We start from the raw sequence: 12,797 nt of genomic DNA, 5'->3' as shown, positions 1-12,797 counted from the left end.
ACCATTTCTGAAGAAGGGTCCAGACCCAAAACGTCAGCTTTCCTGCTCCTCTGATGCTGCTTGGCCTGCTGTGTTCATCCAGCTCTACATCTTGTTATCTTATATGAGAGATGAATGGTCACCTCTTAAGATTATGAATTATCGCTGTTGGATTTTCAGTCTGTGATTCCAATAGGTGAGTTCTCTATTTGAAACAGGAAACCCAAAAATCACGCCTGCAAAATACATGTGCACTTTTATTCATTTTGCAAAACAACGAATTCTGCATTATCAAGTCTTAAAAGTCAGGAATATGAATATCGTTTAAGGTTGTCAAACATCATTGGCATATTCCAAGAGGTTTTCATCACATGATGTCCAAAACCCACACAACTACCATTGGTCAAACAACATGTCCATTCAGGTTGTACAGCCCACTTACCCATATTGTACAAAGAAGAAAGAAGAAAAAACAAAGCAAATTACAGTACAGGAACAGGCCCTTCGGCCCTCCAAGCCGGCACCAACATGCTGCCAATCACAACTGAAAACCTCTACCCTTCTGGCGACTGTATTCCACTATTCCCATCCTGTTCATGTATTTGTCAAGTCGCCGTTTAAAAGTCACTATCGTATCTGCTTCCACTACCTCCCTCGGCAGCAAGTTCCAGGTACCCACCACCCTCGGTGTAAAAAAGCCTGCCTCGTACATCACCTTTAAACCTTGCCCCTCACACCTTAAACCTATACCCCCTGGTACCTGACTCTTCCACCCTGGGAAAATGCTTCTGACTGTCCACTCTGTCCATGCCCTTCATAATCTTGTAGACCTCTGTCAGGTCACCCCTCAACCTTCGTCGTTCCAGTGAGAACAACCCAAGTCTCTCCAACATCTCCTCATAGCTAATGCCTTCCATACCAGGCAACACCTTGGTAAATCTTTTCTGTACCCTCTCCAAAGCCACCACATTGTTCTGGTAGTGCGGCGACCAGAATTGAACACAGTATTCCAAATGCGGCCTAACTAAGGTTTTATAAAACTGTAACATTACCTGCCAATTTTTAAACTCAATGCCCCGGCCGATGAAAGCAAGCATGCCGTATGCCTTGTTGTCCACCTTCTCCACCTGGGTTGCCACTTTCAGTGACCCATGTACCTGTATATCCAGATCCCTCTGCTTATCAGTACACTTAAGGATTCTGCCAAGTTGTAAAATAAAGGGAATCCTTGATGTTCAAATGACCAATGCTGGACATCTTTTATGGTCTTTCATGGGACATGGGTGCTGCTGGCAAGGCCCACATTAGTGGTCAATCCATAGATGCCTCTGAACTGAGTTGCTTGCTCAGCCATTTTAGAGGTCAATTCATGGTCAGCCATTGTTGCTGTGGGTCTGGAGTCACATGACCAGGAAATGATGGCAGATTTCCTTCCCTGAAGAATGTTCATGGACCAGATTGGCTTTTTTAACAAAGAATTGCCACAATCATCATAACTGACACATTCCAGATTTTATTTGCGAAATTTAAGTTCCACCAGATGCTGTGATGAGATCTGAACCCATGTTCCCAGAGCTTTTGCTCTACCATCTTCCCCAATGTTTCCTGTATTTTCTATCTGCAATGTTTTTATAACCAATAAGCCAATATTTCTGTCTAAGAATAGAAAAATAATCACATTTTTTATTACCTCTGTTTCTCTCTTAAGCTGTTTGTAGCAGCGTCCTAGAGATTAATCTTTAGTTACTGAAGCCTCCAGGATAAATGTAGAGAACTGGTAATTCTAATAATTCCAACAAATGGATAAGAAGGAACTATTTCAGAAGTGTCAAAGATGAACTTCCTGTGTCAGTCACACTTCAAAGACTCATGAGCAGAGAGCAAACAAGTACCAAGGCTTGAGTATAAACACTGCCTCCTACATACATTCAGAACTATCTCTGCCATTGTTTATTCATTTCCTATTACAATTATACATCTCCACTGCTGCATAAACAGAGCTCTCAGTATTTGCACACCTGAAGTGGCTCATTAGCTTCTTCTGAAGCAGCAAAGAATCGTTGTTGCTTTTCTTACAGCAAACAAAATCCTTACACTAATCAAACATATGGCACAAAATGCTGCATTGTTATTAATCATACAGGAGCATTGCAAATCCACAGAATCTCAGCTATTTCTGAGGGTGACAGAGGAATTTCAGGCCTCAATGCTCAAGTGAAATTCTCGAACAATGGGCAGAATTTTATCTGCAGTTGCCTTGAGGACTGGTAATAGGTTTTTAATCGAATTGGACTTTACGAATCGAATCATGGCATTAACGCCCCTCCCCAGGATTATCCAGAATTACAGAACTGTTACAGCACAGAAGAAGGCCATTCAGCCCATTTTATCTGTACAGTTTCTCCAAAAGAGCAGCACACCTAACACCACTCCCCCCACCTTCTTGCTGTTATTTTGCACATTCTTCTTTTTTAGTTAATAATTCAAATCCCTCCTGACTGCCGCAATTGAAAATGCCTCTATCATTCTTTCACACAGTGTATTCCACATCCTAACCACTCACTGCATGAAAAACGTCTTTTGCCATATATTATTTCTTCTTTAGAAAATTACCTTGAATCTGTACTACCTAGTTCTTGATCCCTGCACCAATGGTGAAGACCTCTCATCATTTCGCATACCTCAATCAAATCTCATCTCATAGATTCCTTACAGTGCGGAAACAGGCCATTCAGCCCATCAAGTCCACAATGACCCTCCAAACCGCATCCCACCAAGACCACCCCTCAACTCTGTCTCTGCGACCCTACTAATCCACTAGCCTGCACATCTTTGGACACTATGGGCAATTTAGTATGGCCGATCCACCTAACCTGCACATCTTTGGACTGGGGAGAAAAACCAGAGCACCCAAAGAAAACCCAGGCAGACACAGGGAGAATGTGCGAGCTTCCCACAGACAGTTGTATGAGGGTGGAATTGAACCTGGGTCCCTCGCAGTGTGAGGGAGCAGGCTAATCACTGCACCACTGTGCCACCCCTTCTCAAGCTTCTCTCCTGCCTTAAGTGATTTTAAAGTAGTTTATTAAGATGCCACCATTTAGCTATGATTGATTAGATAAAGAGGCAGGAAAAATGTGACACATGAGAAAGGCTTAACAATCCCAAGACACAAGTAAATGAATGTAGCCATTCTCTGCAACTTGGGCTACAGCTCTCTTGTCTCATAGAATCCCTACACTGTGGAATGAGGCCATTTGGCCCATCAAGTCTGCACCAACCCCCAAAAGGACATCCCACCCTATCCCCATAACCCTGCGTTTCCCACAATCTACCTAGCCTACACACCACAGGACAATTTAGCATGGCCAATTGACCTAACTAGCGTAATATCAGACTATGGAATGAAACCTCACACAGACACAGGGAGAACATGCAAACTCCACACAGACAGCCACCTGAAGCTGGAATTGAACCCTGGCCCCTGGTGCTGTGCTAACCACTGAGCCACCATGAAGACGTGAAGGAATTTCTACTCTCAAAGGTAGTAGATGTCTGGATTTCTCTACCTCAGAAAGTTGTGGAGGCTAGATCATGGAATGTATTTAAAGAGGAGGCATAGCTTTTTGAAATATTTAAAAATTGTGGGCTATATGAGCTGGCACAAAAGAATTTTGGTGGTATTACACAAGAACTTTCAAAAGTGGCTTGATGGTAGGAGTCAGAAGGTGGTGGTAGAGGGTTATTTTTCCAATTGGGGACCCTGTGACAAGCGGTGTGCCGCTAGGATCAGTGCTGGGTCCACTGCTGTTTGTCATTTATATAAACGATAAGGCTCAGAATATAGGAAGCATTGTCAGGAAGTTGATGACACCAAAAATAGTGGTACAATGGACAGTGAAGAAGAGTGCAATGGGATTTTGATCAACTGGACCAGTGGGCTAAGGAATGGCAAATGGAGTTTAATTCAGATAAATGCAAGGTGTTGTATTTTGGTAAACCAGGGCAGGACTTACACAGTTAATGGTAGGGCCCTGGGGAGTGTTGTCGAACAGGGAGACCTAGGGGTACAGGTACATAGTTCCTTGAAAGTAGAATCACAGGTGGACAGGGTAGTGAAGAAGGTGTTTGGAATCCTTGCCTTCATTGGTCACAGCATTGAATACAAGAGTTGGGATGTCATGTTACAGTTGTACAAGACCACATGGTAAAACCACATTCGGAATACTGTATACAATCTGATCGCTGTGCTATAGGAAGGATATTATTAATCTGGAAAGGGTGCAAAAAAGATATACAAGAATGTTACTGAGACTGGAGGGTTTGAGTTTTAAGGAGAGGCTGGATAGGCTGGGACTTCTTTCAGTGGAGCGTAGAGGGCTGAGGGGTCACCTTATAGGGGTTTACAAAATCACAAGGGGCATAGATAAGGTGAATAGCCAAAGTCTTTTTCCCAGGGTAGGGGAGTTGAAAAGTAGAGGGCATAGGCTTAAAGTGAGAGGGAAAGATTTAAAAGGGATCCGAGGGGTAATTTTTTCACACAGAGGGTGGTACATACATGAAATGAACCACCGTAGGAAGTGGTAGAGGTGGGTTCAATTACAACATTTAAAAGACATTTGGACAAGTGCATGGATAGGATAGGTTTAGAGGGAAATGGGCCAAACGCAGGCAAATGGGACTCTTTCAGTTTAGGAAACCTGTTTGGCATGGAGGAGCCGGGCCGAAGGACCTGTTTCCATGCTGTATACCTCCTGTATACCTATATAGTATGTATTGCTTCTCGCAGTTGTTGCATAGGATTTTGTATATCACATTCATCCTGCTCTTTGTGGATATGGGGTCTTTCATCTTTGAGAGTAGCTGGCAAAGTGTGGCTGTTGTGTGCTATCATTATTCCAAGGGGTCGTGCGAGTCTTGTAGTCAGTACAAAGTACCATACAGCAACAGCAACTAACTCGCAGCAAAACGGTACGATCAATTCTCCTTCGTTTCTATTCACTCCGACAAAGAAGGACATCAGTTTAACTGGGACAACGTAACAGTACTAGGACAAGCAAAACAAAGACAAGCACAGGAATTTCTGGAAGTTTGGTTTTCAACCACTGGTACCATAAACAAACATGTTGAAATATTCTCCATCTATGTACCACTCCGGAGCAAAACCAGAAACAGAACCACCCACCCTGACAGACTGGGCCATATAAATTCAGAACACAGCAGAACAACAGAGGTTAAATGGAGGCTAGAAAGCACTGATGATGTCACCTAGAAGGGGGATGAAACATTTGCACGAAAACCAGTCAGCTCGGTGAACCAACCAACAACTCCATTAAATATTTCTATCAGATCACTTCTTGCTATTTTTTCTATGGGAAAGAGCCCTAGTTTGTTCAGTCTTTCTTCATAATTATACCCCAGTTCTGCTACCATCTTTGCATTTTTGTTTTTGCAATTCTCAATGTTTCTACATTGTTTTGTTAATTTGGAGACTTTCATTTATAAAGTGGGATTTACAACCTCGGGACCAATGTGCCATATAGCCATATTTTTGAAGTGCTGTCTCTATTTACTTTAAGAAAACACAACAGACAGTTCACTTCCAGCACAGTCCCACAAATGGCAATATGATACATGAACAAAATTTTCTTTCATGGAATTGTTGAGGAAGTAATTATTGACTAGAGGAATGGGATAACTTTGCTGCTCTTTAAATGGTGCAATGGGATATTTTACATCCATCTGAGATGGCAGAGAGTATGTTGATTCAATGCCTTGTTTAAAAAACAGCACCTCAGAGAAGGGCGGCACGGTGGCTCAGTGGTTAGCACTGCTGCCTCACAGCGCCAGGAACCCGGGTTTGATTCCATCCTCAAGCGATTGGCTGTGTGGAGTTTGCACATTCTCCCTGTGTCTGCATAGGTTTCCTCCAGCTGCTCTGGTTTCCTCCCACAGTCCAAAGATGTGTAGGCTGGGTGGATTGGCTATGCTAAATTGTCCATAGTATTCAGGGATGTGTAGATTAGGTGGGTTATAGTTGGGTGGGATGCTGTGAGGGTCAGTGTGGACTTGTTGAGCTGAAGGGCCTGTTTCCACACTGTAGGGATTCTATGATTCAAGAATGTAGCACTCATGTTTGTTGGCTGAGAGTTCATTACTCAGTTAGATTCACAGGCATAGTTTAAACAGTGGAACTTGTGTGGCACATTAGTAGTGTCCTTACCTCATAGCTTGGATGCCCATGTTCTAAAACTACCTGCTACCAGACAAGTGCAAAAACATCTATCATTCATTTTTTGGAAAAATCTAAATACTTTTAAATATATATGGTATGTGCAATGCACTAAACATCTGATTAATTAAAAAGTATACATTTCTCTCTTTAGTTTGAGGTGTATTTCTCATGAATTTTGCTTGTGTGGACTGAAGCTGCTCAAAATAAGCTCTGCTATTGACTGAACATACCTTTTATTGAATAAAAGCTAAATACAGTGGATGCTGCAAATCTGAGAAATGCACTACAATTATTTGAATGGTGACAATCAGGAGAGTGCTGAGTTTCTTTAGGAAGAAGTGGAGCAGCAAACTGAATGGCTGGAAATGAGTGGCACCATCAGTACAACAATGAGTAATAAGAATGAGTAACCAGTGCTGCAATGACGAGCGAGCACTTCTGCAAGTGTGCAATTGACAGTGAACCAAGGCTCTGAGTGAGCTAAGTGTTGTTCTCAGGTAGGAGTGGTTCTGCACGCAGCCTTACCCTCTCTCTAACGCCCTGCAATGCAAACACTCCCTGCAGCAGCCAGCTCGGCACGTGGCTCACCGATGATTGGCTGTGCTGTCTGTCAATCACAGCGGACCGGGGGCCTGTTGCGTGGCCTGATGGGGGTTGTAGTCCTGGTGTTTCCGCTCTGACAGGAACACCTGCGGCAGGGTCCGCGCTTGGACTACAAGTCCCAGTGTACAGTGCGAGTCTTCCAGCCTGCCGGCCGGCCGGCCACTTGGTTGGTGCCGGCGGGCGCTCCTCCTGCAGGGAGGCCGCCTGGCCTGCACGGGGTTCAGGCCAGGATCGGTCCCCCACCGCTGCTTTCGCTGCCTGTCCCCTCGTGGAAACGCCGCTGTCTGCGGGCGGGATGAATTACAGAGCGGTGGCGGACACGGTGGCTGAGAAACTGCTGGGTTACAGCAGGGACGACACCGGCTGGAGGGTCTGCAAGAGAACGGTGAGGGGGTTAATCAGGGAAGGGGAGGGTAGTGAGGGGAGGAGACCGGGGCGGGGTAGTGAGGGGAGGAGACCGGGGTGGGGAGGGGGACTAGGTGACAGTAGTGGGTGGCAAGAGGCGGGCTGAGGGTCATTGGAGAATTGAAGTGTGGTTATGAGGGGAGGGGAGGGGTGAGGATAATTGTGGGAGTGTGGAATGGTTGGGGTAGGGTGATGGTGGATGGATGGGGGAAGGGTAAGGGAGAGGGGTGGGTACTGGGGGGTGTTATGAGATGGGTATCAGGGATGGACGGACAGTGTTGACGGGTGGGCTTGAGGAGTAATGGTCAGGGTGGTGAGGGAGGGGGAAGAGTCTGGGGTTTGAATGGGTGAGTGAGGAAGGGGTAGGGTTTATGGGGGGAGGAAGTAGTGGATGGTGAGGGTGAGTAATTGTCTTGAGGGGTTGGGAAGGGAGGGTGGAGAGGTGGAGGGTGGAGAGGTAGAGGTGCTCTGCCATTCGATCATGCCCGATATGTTTCTCAACCCCTTGATTCCCTTACCATGAAGAATTTATCTCTGCCTTAAATCGGCTCAATGACTTGGCCTTTGCAGCCCTCTGTGGCAACTAGTTCCACAGATTAACCATCCTCTGGCAGAAGAAATTCCTCTTCGTGTCAGTTCTGAAGGATCATCCCTCCATTCTGTGACTGTGCTGTCAGATCCTAGTCTCTCCGACTCGTAGAAGCATCATCTTGACGTCAACTCTGTCCAGGCTTCTCAATATTTTATATGTTTCATTGCGATCAATCCACATCTTTCTAAACTCTATTGAATTGAATAGTCATTCATTGTCGCTTGGTTTCACAAAAAATTGAACTGATATGAGTAACAAGGCATAGATTTTAAAAAAAACAAAGGCTATCTTAGTTTAATTCATAGCTCTTGAGTTCAGAAAAAGACAGTATCGCTGCAAGTCTGCCATGCTGAGCCCCTGGATTACGGGGCCAAAAGCTGTCATCGAAGCAGGCATTCCATGCCTGTAATCTCGGGCTGCAAGACTGCAGAATCTGGAAGCCACCCCCAAGGACCCACCTCGTTGCCAATCCCAGGAAGAAAGATGTTGCAAAACCTGCCCAAAGGAATTCCCAGGCTACTGGATGCCGGGCCAAAAGCACCACATCGCTAAAGCAGCTGCTGACCTGTCGGATGGAATCCCAGACCCAGAGTCTTCAACTGGTTATCTTTTGACAAGCCCTTCATCCCCAGGATCCTTCTTGTGAATGTCCTCTGGACCACCTCCAAGGCCAGCACATCCTTCCTTGGATACAGGCTCACAACTGCTCTCAATATTCCAAATGCAGAGTTTTATACACTGTCAGCAATGCGTCCCTGCACTTGTATTCTAGCCCTACTGAAATGTATATTGATGCTATATTTGTCTTCCTAATTGCCAACTGAACCTGAACTCCACTAGTCATTGGCTACCATCTTGAAAAAGACCCCTTTACTCCCACACTCTGCCTTTTGCCAGTCAGCCAATTCTTTATCCATGCCAGTATCTTGCCCCTAACACCATGGGCTCATATTTTATTTAGCAGTCTCCTGTGCTGTACCTTGTCAAAGCCTTCTGGAAATCCAAATAGGTCACACCCACTGGCACTCCTTTGTCTGAGTTGCTCGTTACTTCCTCAAAGAATTTTAAGAGTTGTCAGGCTTGACTTGCCTTTAACGAAGCGGTGCTGTATTTTCCCTATCTTACCAAGCACTTCCAAGTACTCCTTAATCTCATCCTTAATAATGGACTCTCAAACCTTACCAATGACCGAGGTCAGGCTGACCAGTTTATAATTTCCCTGTCTTCTGCTTCCCTGTTTAAGCAAGTGTTATGTTAGCCATTTTCCAGTCCTCTGCGACTCTCCCTGACTCCATTGATTCCTGAAAGATCATCACTATCGCCTCCACAGTCTCCTCCGCTATCTTCTAAAGAGTCCTCTACTGTAGTCCATGTAGTCTGGGTGATTTATCCACCTTCACCCCTTTCAGCTTCCTTGGCACCTTCCCCTTAGTGATGGCCAATACATTCGCCTGTCACCTGACTCTCAAAGTTCTTGTATACTGCTGGTATCTTGCACTGTGAAAATGGATGCAAATACCTATTCAGTTCCTCTGTCATTTTGATCCCCAGTACTACTTCACCAGCCTCATTTTCCAGCAGTCCAATGTCCACTCTTGCCTTTGTCTTACCTTTCCAAACAAAACTCTTGTAATTTTCTTTGATATTCCTTGCTAGCTCACTGTCATATATTCCCCTTATTGCTTTTTTTAGTTGTCCTGCTGGTTTTTAAAGGCTTCTCAAACGTCTGACGTCCCACTGATCTTCACCACATTGTAAGCTTTTTCTTTTGCTTTTCTGCTGTCCCTGCCTCTGTTTGTCAGCTATTGTCTTGTCCTCCCGTTAGTATGTTTAAGAACAAATAACAATACAGCACAGGAACAGGCCCTTCGGCCCTCCAAGCCTGCACTGACACATTTTTGCCCTTCCATGCTAAAACTGTCTTCACTTGCAGGATCTGTATCCCTCTATTCCCTTCCTATTCATGTATTCGTCCAGGTACTTCTTGTATGCTGCTATTGTGCCTGCTTCCACCACCACCACCTCTGGCAGTGCGTTCCAGGCACTCACCACCCTATGTGTGAAAAACATGCCTCACACATCTGTTTTTAAATTTCAGTCCTTGTGCCTTGAACTTGTGTCCCCCAGTAATTGACCCCTCCACCCTGGGAAAAAGCCTCAAACCTTCTACTCTATCGATGCCATTCACAATCTTAAACCTCTTTCAGGTCGCCCCTCAACCTCCTGCATTCCAGTGAAATCAAACCCAGTCTATCCAACTGACCTTCTTCGCTAAAATCCCCCATACCAGGCAACATCCTGGTGAACCTTTTCTGTACCCTCTCCAAGGCATCCACACTCTTCTGGCAGTGTGGTGACCAGAACTATATGCAATAGTCCAAGTGTGGCCTAACTAAAAATCTATAAAGCTGCAGCATAATTTATCTGTCCTTGTACTCGTTGTCCCCTCCAATAAGGCAAGCATGCCATAAGCCTTTTGTACTACCTTACTTACTTGTACTGCCACCTTCAGTGATCTGTAGACCTGCACATCTAGATCCCCCTGCGTATCAATATTCCTAAGGGTTCTGCCATTCACTGTATAATTTCCACCTGTACTTGACCTTCCAAAATGCATCACCTTGCATTTATCTAGATTAGACTCTATCTGCCATTTTTCTGCCCATGCCTCCAACTGATCTATATCCTTCTGTATCCTTTGACAATCCTCCTAACTATCACAGCTCCTCCAACCTTTGTATTGTCTGCAAACTTGCTGCTTAGACCTGCTACTTCTTCCTCTCAATAATTTATGTAGATCATGAGCACTGAGCCCTGTGGAACACCATTAGTCACAACCCTCCATTCTGAAAAGCATCTTTCCACTGCTACCCTCTGTGTCCAGTCACTAAGCCAGTTCTGTATCGATCTCACCAGCTCACCCTTGATACCATGTGACTTCACCTTTTTGTACCAGTCTGCCATGAGGCAGAGGATGAATTTCTGTTGTGCCTTCCGAATTACCCCCAGAAAATCCTGCCATTGCTGCTCTATCATCTTCCCTGGTAGGCTCCCCTACCAATATGCTCTGGCCAGTTCCTCCCTCATGTCATTGTAGTTACCTTTACGCAACTATAATACCATTACATCTGAGTGCAGCTTTTCCCTCTCAAACTGTAGGGTGAATTCTATCATGTTATGGTCTCTGCCCCCTTGGAGTTTATTCACCTTAAGCAAGTCTGCCTCATTGCATATCACAAAATCCAGAATGCCTTTTCCCTAGTGGGCTCCCTTTCAAGCTGCTCCAAACAAAACCTCAGATATTCCACAAATTTCTTTTCTTGGAATCTGCTACCAAACTGATTTTCCCATCCACCTGTATATTGATAGCGCCCACATGATAGAAAAGGCATGTAAGAAAGGCACTATCTCCTGATTTATTTTCTTCCCCATGTCCTGACTGCTCCTAGGAGGCCTGTACACAACACCCATCAATCAGTGTCTGTCTTCCTTTGCGGTTCCTCAGCTCTACCCACAGATTCTGTGCCTTCTAACATGCTATCACTTCTTGCTATCAATTTAATTTCATTTCTAGCTAGCAAGGCAACCCAGCCTCCTCTGTCTGCCTTCGTGTATTCTCAGATATTTAGTTCCCAGCCCTGATACCCTTGCAGCCACATCTCTGCGATGACTACAACATCGTACCTGCCAGTATCAACCTGCTCATTCACTTTGGTATACTGCATGCATTTAAGTACAACACCCTCAGCCATCCATTGACTGACCACTCCCCCGCCCACTCTTGTAGCTGTCCCCTTATTTGCTGTGCCTGAAGTTAGGCTTCTGACCGTTTCTATACTTTGTTCTACTGTTCTAGAAACTTTAACCTGCCCTCGGAAGGGGATTGAAGGAGAGGATGATGTAGGATGGATTGAGGGGGGCTGAAGAATAGATGAGGAAGGGAGGGGAAATGCAGGAGAGTGGATGAGGTAGGAAAGTTGAATGCAGGGGTGCAAATGAAAGAGGGGATATCAGAGGGGAGAAGGGGATGAAGTAGAGGGATGGTGAATGAATGAGAGAGGGGGGGCAGTGAATGAATGTAAGGATTATGTAATTTTTCTGTTTATTATCTGTCTCATGTACCTTGTGATGAAATACATTTCATAATACCGTTTTTTCTCTCCAAGAGTTGGGGATATGTAAGGACATGTATTTTATGTGAAAAATAACTGAATGGAAGTTTGGACTGCGATGTCACAGAAGAATCAGTTGTTTTTCTTACAATCTGATTCAAGAGTGGAACTGTGTGCTGTTCACTCATTGGTTGTACAAGAGCATGTAACTTTTGTGGAAACCATATTTGATATTAGCTGGCCCATGTGCCTTTGCGTTGAAAAAGAAACTGCCCAGCAACAGCTTTTGGGTTGCTATTCGATCGCAGTTCGGTCAGAACAGGGGTCAGTGGCCATTGAGCATGCAAGCAAGGTAAATCTCGCACTCTGTCTGAGTGTGGGATGTAAAAACCTTCAAAGAATCAGCAAAGGTAAAGCTTCCCAACTGAAGTCAAGCCTAGGTCAACCTCACTGGCTACCAAACTGAGGGTTGCTGTGGTAGACAACAATGTGATACTGCCAAAACATAAATAATTGTGAGGAAGTCACCTCATTTCACCCCTTTTGATTTGGACTCTTGATCTACAGACATTGTTCTTCGTTGCCTATGTTTTCCACTCAATATTCCTGAAAAACCTCTCTAATGTGTCTTGTTTATTTGACTTGTGGATGAATAGAGTCATAGAGATATACAGCATGGAAACAGATCCTTCGGTCCAACTCATCCATGCTGACCAGATATCATAAATAAATCTAGTCCCATTTGGCCCATATCCCCCTAAATGATTCCTATTCATGTACCCACCCAGATGCCTTTTAAATGTTGTAATTGTGGCAGCCTCCACCACTTCTTCTGACAGCTCATTCTGTACACGCACCATCCTCTGTGTGA

At 44.8% G+C, this 12,797-nt stretch overlaps 1 protein-coding gene across 1 annotated transcript in view; it reads left to right on the top strand.

The window, feature by feature from the left end:
* The window catches only part of stard5 (StAR-related lipid transfer (START) domain containing 5), a 48,371-nt gene that overhangs the window by 4,752 nt on the left and 30,822 nt on the right, over window positions 1–12,797 (top strand). The window contains exon 4 of the mRNA XM_048615716.1: window positions 6,779–7,202. Coding sequence (XP_048471673.1) covers window positions 6,779–7,202 — 424 coding nt within the window. The remainder of the gene's footprint in view (window positions 1–6,778; window positions 7,203–12,797) is intronic.

The sequence above is a fragment of the Rhincodon typus genome, chromosome 33, assembly GCF_021869965.1.
Source record: "Rhincodon typus isolate 14 chromosome 33, sRhiTyp1.1, whole genome shotgun sequence".
Taxonomy (NCBI): domain Eukaryota; kingdom Metazoa; phylum Chordata; class Chondrichthyes; order Orectolobiformes; family Rhincodontidae; genus Rhincodon; species Rhincodon typus.
The sequence above is the reverse complement of the archived record's forward strand: the minus strand, read 5'-3'. Positions and strand labels throughout refer to the sequence as shown.